At 40.5% G+C, this 19,072-nt stretch overlaps 1 protein-coding gene across 3 annotated transcripts in view; it reads right to left on the minus strand.

Moving 5' to 3' along the window:
- Window positions 1–12,117, minus strand: part of CLGN (calmegin) — a 26,566-nt gene extending 14,449 nt beyond the window's left edge. Inside the window, exons 1-7 of one of the 3 annotated variants that reach the window (XM_055795236.1) lie at window positions 11,990–12,017; window positions 10,549–10,631; window positions 9,805–9,980; window positions 8,856–8,926; window positions 5,326–5,384; window positions 2,165–2,306; window positions 1,259–1,340 (exon numbers count right to left, since the gene is read on the minus strand). In XM_055795236.1, coding sequence (XP_055651211.1) covers window positions 1,259–1,340; window positions 2,165–2,306; window positions 5,326–5,384; window positions 8,856–8,926; window positions 9,805–9,966 — 516 coding nt within the window. In that variant the 5' untranslated portion in view covers window positions 9,967–9,980; window positions 10,549–10,631; window positions 11,990–12,017. Of the gene's footprint in view, window positions 1–1,258; window positions 1,341–2,164; window positions 2,307–5,325; window positions 5,385–8,855; window positions 8,927–9,804; window positions 9,981–10,548; window positions 10,632–11,989 lie in introns of all 3 variants that reach the window. The other 2 variants (XM_055795235.1, XM_055795234.1) reach the window with 2 other exon arrangements.
- Window positions 12,118–19,072: the final 6,955 nt, after the last annotated feature.

A 19,072-nucleotide genomic window follows, 5' to 3' on the forward strand; every position in this document is an offset into this window, starting at 1 on the left:
TCTATAGCCTATACAAATTATTACTCTGATTGCCCTGCAAACTTCTGTTACTACACTACTGCATGTTGGTTCAAGAACACCAATTAGCCACAACCCTGTAGCAGTTAGGGTAGTCAGCTTTCAAGTAGCTACAGCAGCCTGCTTCAGGATTGGAAGTACCCTTATTTCGTGTTTGTACTGCTGACTCAGCACAAGTCCACTAGCTCATGATATAACATAACATTTTGAAACCACACTGGTTATTCCAAGTCTGTCCAAAGCACGACCCTGTTCTGTAACTGTTGCTATATACCAAAAGCACCAGCTCCCATCAAATCAGCTGCAGCTACCACTGTATGCATCAGCCACCCTTACTCTGTCAACACAAAATCTGCATTGCCCAAGCTCCTACGCAACAATTCACTGCCAGTTCTGAACATTAAAAAAAATTTTGCTAAAATATCCTTTATTACAGGCTAGAAAGCTTACATCTACTCCTCAGTGTAGCGTCAGAAATACTGAAAGCAGAAACTACCAGTCTGCTTATGCTACAACCAAAACTTGACTAGAACAGGCATTTTAAGTAAGAAATACTTGATTGCACTGGCATGGTAATAAAGAGTTTTGCAGACAAGTTTGGAAAAGGCAGGCAAGTTCACATCAATATACCGAGAAACAATCTACAAAATGGTCCAGCATACCAAGGCACTTACTAATTTTTCCACATCTGATCATTCAGACCTTTTCCTGAGAACAGAGATTCTCCATCACTTTCAGTTTCTAAACCCAAGTTGTGGCCCTTTCTAAGATGTCACATTGCATGCCATGTAGTAAAAACAATTGCTTCACAAGTTATGAGTTGAGATTCTATGGCTTCTATTATTGCAGAAAGACAGACTAAACAGATGCAAAAGTCTTTTGTCCTGGACATAAGACATCACTCGTGCAAAACCAAGAGTATGTTAACCACAGCAAACTATCTACATAGCTTACTTGAAGTTTTAGACTACCTATAAGTTTCATTAAAATAAATGGAAATTATAACAAGAATAGCATTATCAAATATTCCACCAGTAAAAAAATGCACAACTTCAAAGGTTTTGTGTATATATAATAAATTATATGTGTATTATCTTGCCCAATCTTCTGCTTAAACATTTAGTAAGCCTTTAAGAATTTAGGATGCATTAGGAACTAGTTTCTTATTGACATTTCACAAGAACAATTATGCATTCCTCAAATGAACAACTGATAGAAAATGTTAGGTAAGAGGACATACCAGATTCAAGTCATCACTACTGGAGAGAAGTTTAATATATGCACCACCACAGTCAATGCCTTCTTGAAAATTCACTTCGTATCTGGGCAAAGAGCAAGTTAAAAAAGCCATTCCAAGTATCAAATACAAATTAACTTCTAATCTGCAGTTCTAATTATGAATACATTAAGACCGTGCATTAGTCACTACTGCCAAAACACTTCTACAGGACCAAAAGTTTTTAAATGCCACACAAGCTATGCCAGCCGCGATGCCAGTCAAAAAACACCACAGTAACAATTGCTAACTAACAATTGGTATCAACAGTAAGAAAAATTTCAAGGTGGTATCAACAACATGCAAACATCAAAGTGAAATTGGAACCGGAGAGAGTTCTAAAAAGTTTGTGCCATCTTTGAAACTGCCTGTATGGCACACTAACTTTAGCCCAAGGAGTTATCTGCATATCTGTTAAGTACAACAAAGCAAGTCCAAGTATCCGAAAAAATGAGTCATATTGCCACGGTGCTCATCATCATTAATATTGCTATAACACATTCAAGATTCAATTTGCTTTTACAACCTACACAGAAGTATTCTGTAAATGGAAAAACACTGTATTAAGACTACACGATTTAGATCTTTTAGAGCAAAGACTGAAAATTAATTAGCTTTTTCAGCTATCTCATAAAACATTAGATTTCTGTCCAAAAGTATTTTACAAGAGTTTAAATATCACTTCTTAACACATATACTATAATCTTACTTGATTATTCAATCATTAATACATATAGTTCTGACGGCTGTGGATATGATAGGTCAATGCTATACAGAAGCCAGTATTTTCTACAGGGGTTCACATTACTTTGACTTAAAGACTCCAATAATAGTAAATATTATGTAAAAAAAATATGAGGGATTACTTACTGAACAATCAAAGGCTTATTATTGAAAATAAATGCTTTTGTTAACTTAGCTGATATTGCATGGTGCTTTGCCACTGATTTTAACACTAATCCTCTGTCTCCAGGCATTGCGTTTTCTTTCAGCTCTTCTACTTCCCATCTTCCTAAAACAGACATACACAGTCTTTCAAAAAAATGTAGGCTGAAGTAAAGAAATCAGTCTTGTTGAAAGCAAAGAGTTAGCAGCAAATAAAGACTAGTTGCCAAAGCATGGAAAAAATCTTGATATCTGATGACAAAGAAGTTAAACACTAATCATCCAATTAATTGTTGGCAATTCTGCTGTGGCTACAAAACATTGCTCAAGTCCAGCTTACACTTCCCCAAATTAAGAGCTCTACAGCACTCAAAAAACCCCACATTCATTGTACACAAATTTGCTGCTTTTATCTTTCTATCAAATCAGGGATAGAGTGTTCTAGCCCGTACTTTTCAAGAATTGGAACCAGAATTCCAGCTCCACAGTTAGGTGATAAAATTTGTGTGATGCCAAAGACCCATCTAACCCAATGTTCTGGCTTAGACAACAACGAGAAAAGAAAGCTTAGGGAAAAAGACTGCAAACAGTTGTAACAAGTGAAAAGCTGCTTCTTTCTTCTTTCCCCAAGCAGCTGTTTCTACAGCAGTAAAAATCCCTGTTTCACAACTGATTACAGCCAAAAGAAAGAAAATTAACAAATAAAACTGAGATTTTGATAAACAGAATTTTCCAAATAAAATAAAAAGCCAGTCATGGACACCAAAGTAGGAAAGAACCGCATCTTTACCATAATCCACCATAAAGCAATGAAGCTGAATAGAAAAGCATATACATTTAACAAAAATTGTTTTATATCACAAAATTTAAATCTATTGCACAAACCTGTAGCATATGTGAATATCCACTGGATCTCTGTTTAATTGCAATATTATATGAAAGAATCAATACATTCTAGATACGTCATTTTATTCAAGCCTGAAGCTTGCACTGCAAATACAGAGACTGTTTCAAAGCTCTGGTTTGTATTTAACAAGTTTTATTGTAAAAATCTATTCCAGTCTTAAAATATTGGTGGATAATTAAAGAGATGCTTACACTTCAGGTATGCATAGCTCTACACAGAAAAGCCTACTCTCCCATTTCACTAAAAAGGTATTCATTCTAGACTATTAAGGTAACACCAGCTTTCAGTATTTTAAAGATGACATGTGTAAAGTATATGTTATTCCTTGTTGTTTTCATATTTACAGAAATCTACAAGAAAACTTCAATATTGTGGATCTCTATACTTAGACTGTGGTATCACACAATGCCTAGAGGAACATAAAATATTTCTCCAGATTTCAGATTTTAGATTTTAGATTTATTCCTACCATCATCACAAAAAGCATTAGTCACAAGGCACTATGTAAGCTAGATATCCACATGGTTCCTCCACTCCTGCTTACATAGAATTAGAATCTTTCAGGTCAAATCTAATCACATGGGAGATGAAGGTCCCCATGCAGAGTCTTTCCAAGAATTAGCAGATTTCATCTTAAAGACAAACAAGCAAGCATACAGCTTTAAAAATAAAAATTAGATAATTATAAATTCTCCAAGTTTGGGAAAAATACAGTTGATTACACATGTGGGCAATATCCAAAGAACAAGATTTCTAAGAGGGTAGTTATATTTTCTCAGAGATTAGCAGCACAAGATTCACTGATTTTTTTTCCAGGAATGAACACAGCACAAAATAAATAAGACTTTGACAACTCCCCGTAATCTTGTAAGAAGCCTGTGTCAATGTGAACAAAAGGCAGGAAATGTAACTGCAGCATGTGTTTTAGAGAGATTCATAAACTGCTAAATCCAAATGAAACAGCTATTGACTTTTATGCAACTGAAGCGCAATTTGTGAAAGGTCATTAAGGAAGGGCTGATATGTATGTCAACAAATCCCTAGTTTCTTCCAGTCTGCTCAACAGAAGAGAGGAAAATCCCCTCCTCTTCAATAGTGCTCCTTCCTGGAAACTAAGGCCAAGCAATAATGCCAGGCAAAACAACGAGACCAAAACAAAAACCACTAAGTTGGAAAATAGTTCAAAAAGGTCTTTTCACCACAGACTTAATGTTGAATTGTCCGGGTGACTTTTAGAAATATGACTGTTTCAACATCAGAGACAATTTCTATCTGAGGCCAAGTAATGAGATGTCTGTTCTTACAAGCATCTCATCTGTATGGGTATCTGCTCTGCAGCTTCTTTTACCAGTTATATCTGGTAACGACTAAACCTAAAAACATCTATTCTGTACCATTTTGCACACCAAAGTCCTACAAGTTATGTTTGCTTACCACTTTCTATTAACATTGATTTTATTTCACATAAGAGCAGTAGCAAATACTTTTCTTTTGCAGCAGTAACTTTTTCTGTTCTCCCCACTTGCTCTTGAATTGGATAGATGCATGTTGCAAAATTGTTGCCACAGATGACGTATCTGTCAAATAGTTTAAAATTACATTCAAGGAGGCAGTTCTAGCCTATGAATTTTTAAGTCGAGCGCAAGCCCCAGTGATAAAAACCATCGAAACAACTTGTCAGTATTACTTCCCAAATTTTAGACTACTGTAAAAAACCATTCAAGAAACACTGGAGAACGCTACATGCAAGTACAGATGATCTGAAAAAGTATTTTAAAGAAAAAATCATTCCATTTAACTTTTGTTTCAGAAGCCAGACTGGGAGACCAACCCGTGAATCAGTAGGACAGACGCAGCAACATGGAACATGCTGCTTTAGAAATGTGTTTAACAGCTGAAAACAAAGCGGTAAATCTCTCTGATGCTTTCAGAGAAGGCATTCTCAAGAAGCACTATTCATAAACAATCCACACTGAGCACTCAGATGCCAGAGGGTATTCTCGTATGACTCATTGCAACAGGTTGTTGGGATGACAAAAAAATTATCTTCACGCTAAGTAACCCAACAAGCAACATTTCACATCTTAGTTTCAGGATAACAGTTGTTACACAAACTAACACTTCTGACCCATGTAATCTCAGATTTCAAAGATAAGTTCAGTGTAAGGGGTAATTACTTCTCAAAGAACAACAGAACAACAGAAATTATGTAGTGGAAGTAAACATTAAAACCACTTACCATCGTATTTAGCAATGTTATCATCCGTGTCTTCTTTCTTGGTTTTAGACAACACCCACCTAAAACAAGAAGCGTAGCAGTTACTGAACTGTGTAATGCTGTATTATTTAACAAGCACAGGAAAACCAGCTTTTGCTTCTAGGCTGTGAACCTGTGATGATGATTTTGACACTCAGCATCATGGAACTTAGTTTAGTTCAAAGAACATGGAAAGAAAAATTAAAATATATTAGTCTAAAATAGCATTTCAAAATACTTCCTAAGACTATAGATGAATACTTCCTAAGACTATAGATGAATATACAGTTACAACTCTAAAGACATTCAGTTGTTCTCAATAAACTTCAGTTTTACATACAAGCCGAGTTTGACAGAATGTAACAATATTGCATAAGCATAAAATATCAAAAATACATGGGTAATAGCACGGTTCAAGTGTAAAACCTTCAATATGATAAGGAAAAAAATTACCCAAAGAAACCTTAACACTATCTGACAGTAACAGTACACACGCATAGCAGAGGATGAAAGGAAGAGGTAAAAGTGTCCATATGATGCAGGAGGGGGCCTGGAAAGCAGGACCACAAGTAACAACCAGTTAGTTGAAAGGAATGTGCTCGAGCTTGTGGGTCACAAGCCCTGGTGATAAGGGACATGAGAAGTTACTGAAGGGTATAGAAACAGGGACTAAGTATCGAGCTGAGACTACACAAGGAATAAGGCAGTCTGTTTGTCAGCTTACTCAAGGACGTGGTTCGAGAACTGCAGACATTGTTATCTTTAACTATTGCTGAATTGCTAAATAGCAAGAGATCTCCACACGAGCTGCCACACAGTTATAGAATAAGCAAGTTTTTTGACCAATCAGAATAAGATGTAACAATTGCTTGTGTGTATATAATCATGATATTAGGCTAATTAAAGTGACATTTGCTTGCATCAAGCTGCATCCCGTCTCTCAATCGCGGCAATATCACAAATGTAATTATGGACTGAACAGATTCCAACAGGGATCCCAACAGGGCAACAAATTCCTGACCTCCTTGATAGTACGAACAAGGCAAACTCAGCTTATCATATTAAGGGGATAAGCACATACCCTACATACAAGCATTCATCTGGAGCAGAGAAGTAAAAAGAAAAAAAAAAAAAAAGAGGCAGTCCACTCATCTGGTCATACAGTGGTTCTATCCTGAGCCATGCACAGGAATATCTTAAGCCAACACTGTCACTGAACTCTTCATTGTACCAACTACAATACTACATTCTCATGCTTACTTCTGTAAAGCACTATTTTCATTCATTCTGAACTATCCTCTGCATAGACTGTTTCAGGGATGAATCTTTATCTTGTCTGCCTTGAATTTCAGTCAGATTTGTTCACTGTTAACAGAAATACTGGGAAAACTTCACAGTATAAATGGCAAACTAGAGCCTTGGTCTACCAGAAGACTGACCAACGAGGAAATAAAAAAACTCTACAAGTCATGCAGATTTTCAGGGCCCATTCTCAAGAAATAATTTCTTTTCCGGTGATTTACCTAGTCAATTTATATGTACACTTTTCCCTAATTTTAGGGAAGAAAGGCAACATGCTGCTTACTTTCTCATACTTCCATACTTGGTATTGTTATGTAAATTATGTACAGCTAGACCAAAAATCCCAAGCACTGTAGCTGAAGCTTGTAGTATTAGATTTAGTAAGGCGACTAATCTTTGAACAGATGACACAAAACTAGAAACAGATAAATTATATCATTCAAGTACCCCAGTTAGGTTTTTGCATTTGTTAATCAAGGTTTTCAGTTGTTTGGTGTTTCTTTTTAAACACCACTTACAACCTCTTCTATTTTATAATTTTCCTGTCATCATTGGTACTGCTTTTGTATTGCACTTCTTAATATTTAGAAGTAACATTAAGACAAGTGATACATTGAAGACAGGAGCTTGTTAACTTACTGTCCTTCTACATCTGATCTAAATATCTAAAATAAAAGAACATGAAAAAACATAATGTGAGTAATGACAGGCTAATGTTCAGTGGCCTGAAGTTCCCTGTAACTCTACAGCAGAGAACAGTTCAGAAACAACTGGAAAAGGGAGTAAGATTCTATCTTACAGAAGTTACTGGTGCTTGTTACCATGCTATTTTGTTTACAGTTTAACTAGTGCATCCTCAACAGACATAAACGTCTTAGGATTGTAAAACCTCACTCCTACAGTAGTTGGATCTTAGTCTTCTGACAGGAGGTAAAATATAGGCAGCTTTAAGTTCTATCACAATGAATATATCACATTGCATCTCCTTTCACCTCTATGTCTGGATCTTCATAGGAGAGTTAGTAGTTCCATTGATTTTAGTAACATAGGAAAACACCTTTTCCCATGATTGTTCACAAATCAAGGAGATGGGTCTTTTGTTCAACAGCAAAAAAAAAAACCCAGGAAAAAATATACCAATGACAAGGTCTGGCTTGTCATTAGAAGAGAGACTTACTTTCATATTTTAAAAGCTTTTTTCATAGTAAGAAAGTACTCGTAACAACTCATCACACCAGCTCTTATTAAAGAGATTTCTACTGTATTCACAGATTCTGCCTGGATACACACTTACTTAACTTGAGCCAGTAACAGCATACTAATCTGGTTTGATTCAAAAAAGAAAAGTCAGTGATCATACAGATCACATTTACATGGTACTCATTTGTTTTTCACTGGTATTCTACACTCTTTACATCTGAGCTAGAAAGAGGACTGAAAGCCAAGCTGTTTCCCACCTAAAAGTAGTAAGTCTATTCCAGAAACAGAAAATAATAGATTATATTCACTCTTATTGACAGTGCATCAGTGGCAACTGACTATAGCTCACAACACACAGGTTTTCATTGAGCAACACATCACCCAGAGTACAAGTTACACCTTACACTGCCATACTGTTGGAAGAAAACTTGTAAGATACAGACAAGACAAAAATGTCTGGCTTAAGAATTGTGAGATAAACCTGAAGATTATTCTAAAATGTCAATGCAGTAAGGTCAAACTACCTAGAAAATACTTCAGTAGTCTCAAATATATAATACTTATTGAGTATGGGAAGTAATACAATAAATAAAAAAACCCACTAAAAAAAAAACTTAGCTACAATGCTGAAGACGCTGCCCTCTTACACATAAATAAGCGCATATGAAGAGGAGGAAAGAGTTTGCTACTGCAGTGTAATAGCTATGCACTTCACCTTGCAGCTACCTGAACTGGCTAAATCTTTAAATTATATTTCTTTATGTTGATTAACGTAGAGTTTATTACAAGCTTCCTTAAAACACAAAAAATAGCAACATACCTGAAATGTTACCTGTCCAGCTTAACATTATGATGTATTTGGAGCAAGTATTACCAGCCTTTCCAATTCTAACCCCTGTAAAACTTAACTTTTATAAAGATACTAGCAAAAAATTAATACAAAGTCAGTCCTGCCACTGTAAGTTAAACTGCCGAAAGTAAAAGTTTATGCCTTATAACTTTAAACTTACCCAGTCAATACTCCATCAAAGGTTTCTGTAAAATACACTTCCCCAGTTGGCTTTGGAGTCTGGTACACAACCTAAAAGACATGTACAAACATACACACTAACATAAATTACAATTTTTCCATTTGCAATACACTATCATACCTCCAAAAGTAGCCCACCCAGACAGACCACCAGATTTCGTTCGTTAGAAATACCTAGCAGCATAAAACAATTTTCCCTGTCCCCAACTCCTCTCATTTCTACAGTCTGGCCGCATCCCTCTAACAGTGAGCAATTTCACATCTGTGAATTTTAAAAATTGCTTCCCGTGTTCAAAGCTAATAACATCTTATGTGTAACAAACACCCTGAAAATTTACTGAACTTGCACCAGTACTCTGCTTCCTCCCTACTTCTTTCTGTATGGGTTTTCCATCCTTCTGTTTTCCTGTCTACTTGGCACATCACAGCTGGGCTACATATTAAAAAGGAAAAGTTGAAAAAAATAACTTATGAAGTACAGGATAATAAATGCAGAAAGATTTTCTGGGAATAAAGACAGTGTCAAAAGGCAGCTGTGACAGATGAAATCAAGAAACTGGCCTAAAGTCAAAACACCAGTAAGACCAAGATTCTTTCTGCTTTCTTCTCTAGAAATGGCATGTTAGGATTTACAACAAAAGGTTCTGGCACCTAGATTGAAGCACAGACTAGCGAAACCTTCTTTATGACTATTTACCACAGGCAGATCTATTTTACACATTGGCATATTACAGTCATTCTTTAAGCCCGTCTTACACATCACACACAGCAACTAAAAAACTCTGGCTGATGGGTTTGACCCACTCAATTGTCAGCTGCATATTAACTTGCTTTTTTTAAAAATGCATTTGTCCACCAATTTCTCTACTAGTTATAACTGTGTATCTTATAATTAAACAAGCTTTAGTTAAAGACTTCCGTAATCTTACCTCTAAGGCAGATTTATCTCTGTCGACATCAGCTTCTTGAGACTGCTTGTCAAAATCCTCCACTTCAACATCTGCATCCAGGTTTTCTTTGTTTTCAGTTTCTGCAGTCACTGAGCTAATTATCAGGACACCCAAGCACAGCCAATCCCACTGGAAGTGCATCCTGGTTATATGAACTGAAAGTTTTAAATATCATCACAAGGACATTATCAATACTATTACAATTTTACTCCAGACTATCTACAGTAAGAAATAAAGATCATAAAGCGTTGTCAGTATAGTGCTATATTTTAATTTGGAAAAGTTCTTACTACACAGCCCTGACTTTTTCCCTTCCTGTTGTCCCTCCAGGAGTGCTTGTAGCCTGTTCTCTTATCTTGCCACATCATTCATACCAAGAGTGAATCTGACTGCAGTATATATGTGTTTTTAAGAACTAGGTAAGACTGCTCTTATTTTTCTCATTCCTTAACAAGCTGAATAAGTAATCAAATTTGATCAGTCTCTATAACGTAGCAAAAATAACATCCCTTTTCATTAGGGACAATAAAATGGATAGATTTAGGACATATCTACTGCCAGAATTACTCATTTGTATCTGGCTCTTCTTCCACTGTCTGTCTTTATAAGAGTGCAGAGTTTATAGCAACTCCAGCTGAAACTGTCAAAACAAAGTATAAGATTGTTTCAGAAAACATTTTAAAATTATTCAACCAGCAAAAGTTTCAGCTTAAATGCAAATACCTTTCTAAGATCAGGGAAACCAAAAAATCTTTAGTCTGTGTGACTATCGATAGCAGTTAACGACCCCAGCCTCTCGATCTGACCTGCTGGCGAAAAAGAAAAGATTTTGCCCAGTATTTTTTGCTTCACATCTGTAACATACAAAACCAGTTTTATATTAGAACATCCAGTGGTTTGGAGCAATGCAGTATCAAGCACAAGTTTCCTCAATGGTCCTGCCAAAAATGCTTGTTTCTGAATCTGGTTTTGTCTGAATTTGGAAATAGAAGGAAGACAGATTCTAGATACCACTGCACAGGTATTTATCCTTTGGTTCTTACTAATTTCTATCCACAATAAGTTTAAAAAGATAGACGAATACTGGTATTTAGTTTGCTATTGTGAGACATTTCCAAACCTTTCATTATGCTGCTACTGAGGTGCTTTCTGCACCTGAGAAAGCAGTCACCCTCTTAGTTGTTTCATCACTCTTTAGAGATTAAATTAACTCTACAACCCTAAATATCCCAGAAACTCAAGACACCACCTTATACTGGAAGTGTGAGTCACCTTCATTCTTCCTGGCTTTATCAGATTTGCTGAGCAATTCAAACATTCAAGTTTCACCAATAATTACTAATCATTCAATTTATAACACCTGCAAGTTCTATCAAGCAACACATATAGAGATCAAACAGTATCAGGGCTAAAATACCCCACATCCCAGCATGACTGTACTACAAGCATCCAAGAAGAAAACTAATTATTTTTCCTTATTTAAGATCTATTAATTTGATATTGACTGCACTGATTATACTTACAGCCAAAACCTAGAAGTATCATAAAGAACTGAAGTGTTTCACACACTAACACTATGTCAGCATCAGGAAATCATCAAAAGCTTCCTTTCTTGGGACAAACACCTATTTTCCATAAAACTAAATTAATTACCATTCTTTTTTTCTCCCCCACTATTAACTACAATCCCTACCACATGTTGTGGGACTTTCCACCCTGCTGTGCATTTCACTTGAGGGTGGCAAGTCTATATAGTTCCCTCTTTTTTTCAGTTATTAACACAGTGATGCATCTCAAAAGTTACCTCAAGTTTCAGTAGTTTTTTGGGTTTAGGTTTTTTAAAAAATTTTAAATACTGCAGATACTGTTAGTTCATGCACTTCCTTGGCCAATTCTAGAACTTCAAACAATCCTGCCCTGAAGACTTCAAGTCTTTCAATTTATCATACACGAGCATTCAATCTTACGGTGCACTTTTGAACACCATTGTCTGGAGGTTATCACAGTTAGTTCTACCATCCCCATTTTCTTGTTCTTAATCATATTAGGACAAACAGTTGAAGAACGTCATATCAATGCCTTCTGGGCCTCCTTAGCTCTTAGCTAAAGTGCTATATATTAACCAGGTATTAGACTTGCTTTCTTAGCATAAATTTTTGCCTACCTTACTTTAGCTAGTTTGTCACACAGGTGGTCTCCTCCTCTTCTAAAGCAGATGAAGAGATACATCTTTCTTGGTCAATATATTTCAAGTGTATTTTGACGATCCAAAATGCCTTTCACTTACATAGCTGTAATTTTACTCTAATTGGCCCCATCTACTTTTGTTCCATACACACACTAGCAAGGGCATCCAAGAAATCAGACTAGTACTCACCTTTCCCACAGTTCCCTTCCGAAACTACTGATGCTTTCACTTCGTTCACACCAAGTCTTATGACTACTCCCTGACCCTAGCCTAGGACACTCCTAATTTCATTTAGTCTTCTATTGTAACTCTTACTTTTCCCTTCAAGAAGAGAAGGCACGCTTTTTCACCTTTAACTTTTAAACACTTTTAAAATAATCCCAGAAACACTGAAATACATCACCAAGAACAATTACAGTTATCACTAAATTGCCAGGCAAAGATGGTTTTAAACAAGACCATTACATCTTTTACTTTTGTGAACTCTGCCAGCACTACAGTCTTAGAACGTCCAATAAATCTATCAACTAAGCTGAAGATTCGAAACAGAACTTCACACTACACATTTGTCTTTACACCCTACTGAACTTTCATAATTAACACATGAAGGCCTATGAAAAACTTCTCTTATTCTTTCCTAAGGTGACCATAAAAACAAGGCGAAACCATCCCCACTGTCAGAAGTTCCTCAGCAGAACAGAACAAGTTATCCCAGTCTATGGCACTCACACAAACGACGACCATGTTCACTAGCAGTACTGGCTAAATGCCAAAGACCAGGGACTTCCAAACCATCTTTCACGGAGCTACAGCAAATAGGTAATTGCAAAACCATACATCTTGACAGCAGTTTCAATTAGGAACATGATAATAGTTATAGCATGACCCATGAGAGAACTGGATAGCTTTCTTCAGATTTCAAAGCTGTAATCACAGAAACTGAGTCACAGAAATTCATCCAATAATTGCACCTCCAAAACAGGATTCCAAATCATTCCTTTTGGGATGGGCAGCTTACATTCTGCTTGCTCTCTATGTATATATTGATGGAATTGTCAATATGTTTCACTTCAGACCTGTAATTTTTAAACTTAATTACTGCATGGCTTGGTCGCTCTTTACCATGGGGATACAGGTAACTACAGAACTTTTAACACACCAGAAGAGACATCTGAGCCAGCAGTACTACTGCAAAGCATGCTCTTGGGACCAGCCACCATGCTGCAACATCAGTATACTATTGCACCTAAATTAATGAGTCACAGTTTCTGAGACACATACTAGTATTTAGGAAAGACAACAGGCATAAACTGAAAAAATATTCTGACTAGACTATTAGAAATTCTTTTCCCCATGAGAGCAGGGAAGCTGTGGTACAGGCTGCCTAGTCACAGTCCTCAGGGTTTTCCAAGACCAAAGGAATAAAGCTCCGAGCAACCTGAACTGGCATCAAAGCTGAGCCTGCCGTGGTCCAGCACATTGGAGCACAGACTTCCTGGGGCCCCTTCCCACCTGAATGACTTCATTTCTGCAGATGGTTGAACACCACAAGTACATCAATCTTCAGACCTCTGCACCACGATCTTTTGAATATTCTACACATGCTATTACATTAATGTCATTGTCATTCTACTTGATGCAGAACTATGCAGAGGTCAGGATCCTTTAGAATATTACTAACCTTTCCCTGGACTTTGAAGGGAGCCCTGCCTTTTTCATGAAACACTCAGTTCTGCATTCTCAAGCAGAAAGGAAATCAGACTGCTGTTAACAGCCTTTCTCTCTCAGAGGTCTAAAGCTCCTGCATCCAGTACCATCTGTACCCAATAGCAACACATGGGCTTCTCCTATGGCCACAAATCAATTCCATCCAGGGCAACAGAAAATAGGGGGGTTTTCCCTTCTTCCATCCATGATCATGTGCTGCCTTATTACTCCCCTATACAGCTGCACCGGCATCAACCTCACCAAGGACAACATCCATCTAAAACTAAAACTGCTTCACAAAAAGCACCCAGGAGTTCTTACACAACTTTCTATTTTTTATTTTGTGTGAAAATTATACTATCTTTTGCTGAAGTGTTAAACCCACTTACTGAAGTGAATACTAAACGCATAATTTAGCAATTACTCAAGACACAACGCTGCCGTCGTGCAGGTGCTTTTTCAAGCTATTTTATTGCTAGAGTCAGCTTGACTAAAACCTCCAGGAAAACGTTATTAAAAAAGGAAAACAAAAGTTTGCGTCAAGCGGCCACTCAGTGTTCAGGCAGCGCCCATGACAAACCAGTTTCCCGCATGTCATACGGAGCCCGCTTCTCGAAAGACCACGGAGGGAGGGTCCGCAGCGCCGCAGGAGCGACCCCGGCCCCCGCGGGGCGGCTCGCCTCGGGCACCGCCGCGGCCCCGACCGGCCCCCGCCAAACCCACCGCCGCGGCCCCGACCGGCCCCCGCCAAACCCACCGCCGCGGCCCCGACCGGCCCCCGCCAAACCCACCGCCGCGGCCCCGACCGGCCCCCGCCAAACCCACCGCCGCGGCCCCGACCGGCCCCCGCCAAACCCACCGCCGCGGCCCCGACCGGCCCCCGCCAAACCCACCGCCGCGGCCCCGACCGGCCCCCGCCAAACCCACCGCCGCGGCCCCGACCGGCCCCCGCCAAACCCACCGCCGCGGCCCCGACCGGCCCCCACACACACACGACCCCCAACCCCCCAAGGCCCTCAACCTCCCTCCCCGAAACCCACCCCCAGGGTCCCGACCCACCCGCTCCCACAGCCCCGCCGCCGGCCAGGAGGGGCGGGCGGGCTGGGGGCGCTACAGCTCCCCCCTCCCCACCGTGTGCAGCCTAACGGACGGTAACGGCCGGCGCCAGAGGACCCCCCACGGGAGGGGGAGAACACGCACGCTGAAGGGCGGGAGGCCCCACCTCCACACGCGGCGCGCCGGCGGCGACCCGCCCTCGCACCAGCCGGGCAGCGGCGAGTGAACGGGCGCTGCAGGGGCCCACCGCCGCGGGCCCGGCCGGCCGCCGTGCCCCCCCCCGCCCCAGTTATCCAACACCGCCACGCAGACAGCGGCCGCCCGGCGCCGAGGACCGGCCCCCGCGGCGGGCCCAGCACATCCCCTCCCCGCGGCAGGCGCGCTACCTGCGGTGGGATGCGCTCCGCGTCCCGCTGGCCGAGCCCTGCCGCCTGTCCGGAGCGTTAGCGGGCAGCGCATGCGCACAAACCCGAGCAACAGGTGCTGGCGCTGCGCCGCCTCAGCCAATCAGAGCGCAGTAAGCGCAGCACTGCCCAATCCGCCCGCGGATCGCCACCACGACTGGGCGCCGCGGGAGGCGTGTGGGCGGAAACGACGGGCAGGTAGCCCCACCAATCGCGGACGCCCTCCGTGCGGCATGCACCAATCGCGGCCTCGCCCGGGGATGACAGCCTCCCCGCACGTGGTGCCCGAGCCAATCGCCCCGCAGCACCGCCCCAGGCCGCTCCTCGGCCTCGCCGCCGCGACGCCGTTGGGCGGGCGAACTCCGGGTGCGGGAGCGGGATTGCTCCCCCCCGCCCCTTCCCCCTAGTCTGTCTCCTCCCCGACCTTGGGGCCAGCACCGGGCCCCGCCGTGAGGGAAAGATTCGGTCACGCTGGGTTTGACGTGATTCGGGGGGGTGGGGGGGGGTGCTCCAACATGAAGCAGTTAAGATGGACTCTGGTGACAGGACTTTCGGATGTGAGGGCCACAGCCAGTGGGACATGATGTTTACGCGTGGTGTTACCATGCTGTGGTCAGTGATGAGAAAAAAAGGGCTTTTTCTGCATCTCTAGTTGGAGTGATTTAGCTCAAATTAACATCACCCTTTATTACAATTGGAGACACAGCCTGGTGATCCAGTCTGCACTTGAAGGATCGCTAGGTACTGCTTCAGTTCCTGAGTTTTGGAAAACCTTGCCCAGGCCTGCTACTCTGAGGTGATTCCTGGCTCGAGTCAAGTTGTACCTTTACACTTTGGGCAGGGCACAATTTATGAGCATTTAAAACATCACTCACAGCACCGATACTCAAAACGTGCAGGAGAGGGCTGGGACAAAAGCGATTCCTTGAGGGATCAGGAGGAACACAGAAGTTGTTCTATTTGCCCAGCTGCTGACAAACTGGGTCAGGGATTGGTATATTTGTATGTGACACTGTGTCACTTGGTGACTCACAACGTCAGAGCCTCCTAGCCAAAGGCTGTAGGGGCTGCCGTCCTCATTTCAAGCTTGACGTTTGTTGGGGACACCAAGCATGATGCCAGTACTTGTGAGATGAACCATATAACTACTGCCACTGCCTTTCATTCTTACTGTTCAATCTCTTCAAAGGGTGCATCCGCAGCTCTTCACAGAAGACTGAGACTGCTTTTAAAAAGTACACTTCCAGGCAGCCAAATGTATCATTGCAGTACCAGCCATCCCCTCCAATGTGGGCAGATTTCACTGCCCAAGAAATTCTATTAAGGCACATACACAGAGTTTTTCTTTCTATGGCCAATGAACTGTGGGTCTGTGGAAGATGAGAAGGAAGGAAATCCCAAAATTGTTGATAGCCATAAGAAAAAGTGTTACTTTTTACTCATAAGTCAGCCTCTTTCAGTCAGTGCTCGGGCCACAAGAATCTGGTTTATGTTATTTAGTTCTTACCATGTTGAGGAAACTGTCTTTTGGACTTAACAGTTACGATCTGTACACCATTAAGCTAAGCTTCCCCCTCTCCTAGAATAATTTATAACTTACAATAATTTTTATAGGTTCCTCCATTTCATTTATGTCTACCACATACTAGTTTGTTGACTCAGAATGGTTTGGAGTTGCCATTAGAATGTGTAATAGGAATTGTAAATCCAAACGCTCATTTTTTTTTTTTTTTTGTGATATTCTGCCTTTCAAGTGTTCCAAGGTCACTGTAAACTGATGCACAAGCTTAAAACTTACATCGATTATATTTCTCTTTTGATAGTGTCATCAAAACTTAAGCTTGCCATAGATTATTACAAGCTCCAAAGAGCAATGTAAACTTTACAACTTAAACACAGTGCATATTTATGTCATAGAAAAATGGCAAAATTTCTTCTCTTGTTAAGGCTTAGCTAGAGCTGTCTAATTGTTTAAGATTCTGTAGGACTATGGCACCATTTCTCAATCATATGATTCTATGATTCTAATGCTGATCAGGAAAATCTGCCGTGCCTTAATTCAAATCCTTAATTGTACTTAATTCAAAAGTACATTATTTAATGTACTTTTGAGAAATGGTACCATAGTCTTACAGAAACTTCAATACAGCTAAAAAAAAATAAAAATTAATGTTCTCGAGCAATCCATCATGAAACCAAGTGTTGTAGTTTAACCCCAGCTGGTAACTAAGTACCATGCAGCCGCTTGCTCGTTCCCCCCCTCACCCATGGGTGTCGGAAGGAGAATTGGAAAGGAATGTAAAACTCTGATATTAAGAACAGTTTAATAATTGAGATACAATAAAAAACAAAAAAACAATAATAATAGTAACAGTTATAATGTAAAAGAGGGAAAAGGAGAGAGGAATGAAATCCAAAGGGAAGGGAAAAAAGAAAAGCAATGATGCACAACACAACTGCTCACCACTTCAGACCAGTTCCCCCTATTCCTCAAGCAATGATCAGCAGAGCCAGCCAACCCCACCCCCCACCCCCAATTTATACACGAAGCTCGTTGCCCAGTTTGGGTCAGCTGTCCTGGCTGTGCCCCCTCCCAATTTCCTGCACCCCTCCAGCCCTCCCGCCTTTGGCAAGGCCTGAGACACCATAAAGTCCCCAACCACACCATTCCCACACCAAATCTAAAACACAGCGCTGCACTAGCCACCAAGAAGAAAATTAACTCTGTCCCAGCTGAAACCAAAGGAAACAAAGACAGATGAAAACTATCTTCGCAGCTTGAAGTACGCATACATTCTTTTAGAAGCATTTGCAGAATTAAAGATTTCTGTTTACTGCAGAATTGTTAATATTCCAACCGTTCATTGTAAGCCCTCTGTGAAAGATTTCTCTGGAATCTTACATTTATGCGAATAAATGATAGTTTAAAAAAAATCCCACAACCCAAAACGCTCTCAGATAAAACAATTAGTATGTGCAACCGATAGTATAGCTAACAAATTTGTGACTTACGAGTAATAGAAAAAGTAAATGTTGGGGAAAACTGGGATCCTTGTGTAGTGGACACTATCCACTTACTTCCTCAAATGTGACAAAGATTTTCAATTCAGTAAGCAAATACATCTTCAGCTTTGGATTAAGTATCTCCTGAATAATTTTTAATAGATATTTGTGTTAAGAGTCTAGTGTCTTCTCAGTGTACATTTAGCATGCATTAGCATTTACAGTACATGTTTGCTTGTATTAAGCTGTGCAAAAAGTCACAGTGACCCTGATGAGATTAGGGGCCTACATAATGAATGGAAATAAAAACATTTTAAAAAATCGGTAAAGCCAACTTCATAACTGCCTTTTGAAGACAACTGTTACTCCCCTTTCAAAAATCCCTCAAAAAATTTAAGAATGGAGACACACTGTTCAGAGGAATGAACAACTGTGCTCCAGCAACAATGAAATTGGGTTGAATAAGCCTCCATTAATATTGAATTACCTTGAAAAATGTGCCTTCTTCCCATGCAGGCATTTAACCTGATTAGGTATATGTACAATGAGCCTGAGGTAGTCAATATTTTTGAGAATATGTTTTAAACTATGTGGAAGTACTGAAGTAAAATTTCCTGCGGAAAGAGCTTGGTGATCTGGTATGGAACCTGAAATTTCTTTCCAGTGCTCTGCCACCCTCACGGTGAAGAAAATGTATATGCTGTATTCACAGAATCAGAGAACAATCGGGGTTGGGTGGCACCTCCGGAGACCTCCCAGCCCAACCCCTGCCAAAGCAGGGTCACCCAGAGCGGGCTGCACGGGATCACGTCCAGGCGGGTTCTGAGTGTCTCCAGAGAAGGAGACCCCCCGGCCCCTCTGGGCAGCCTGCCCCAGTGCTCTGCCACCC

Source organism: Falco peregrinus, chromosome 2 (assembly GCF_023634155.1).
Source record: "Falco peregrinus isolate bFalPer1 chromosome 2, bFalPer1.pri, whole genome shotgun sequence".
NCBI lineage: Eukaryota > Metazoa > Chordata > Aves > Falconiformes > Falconidae > Falco > Falco peregrinus.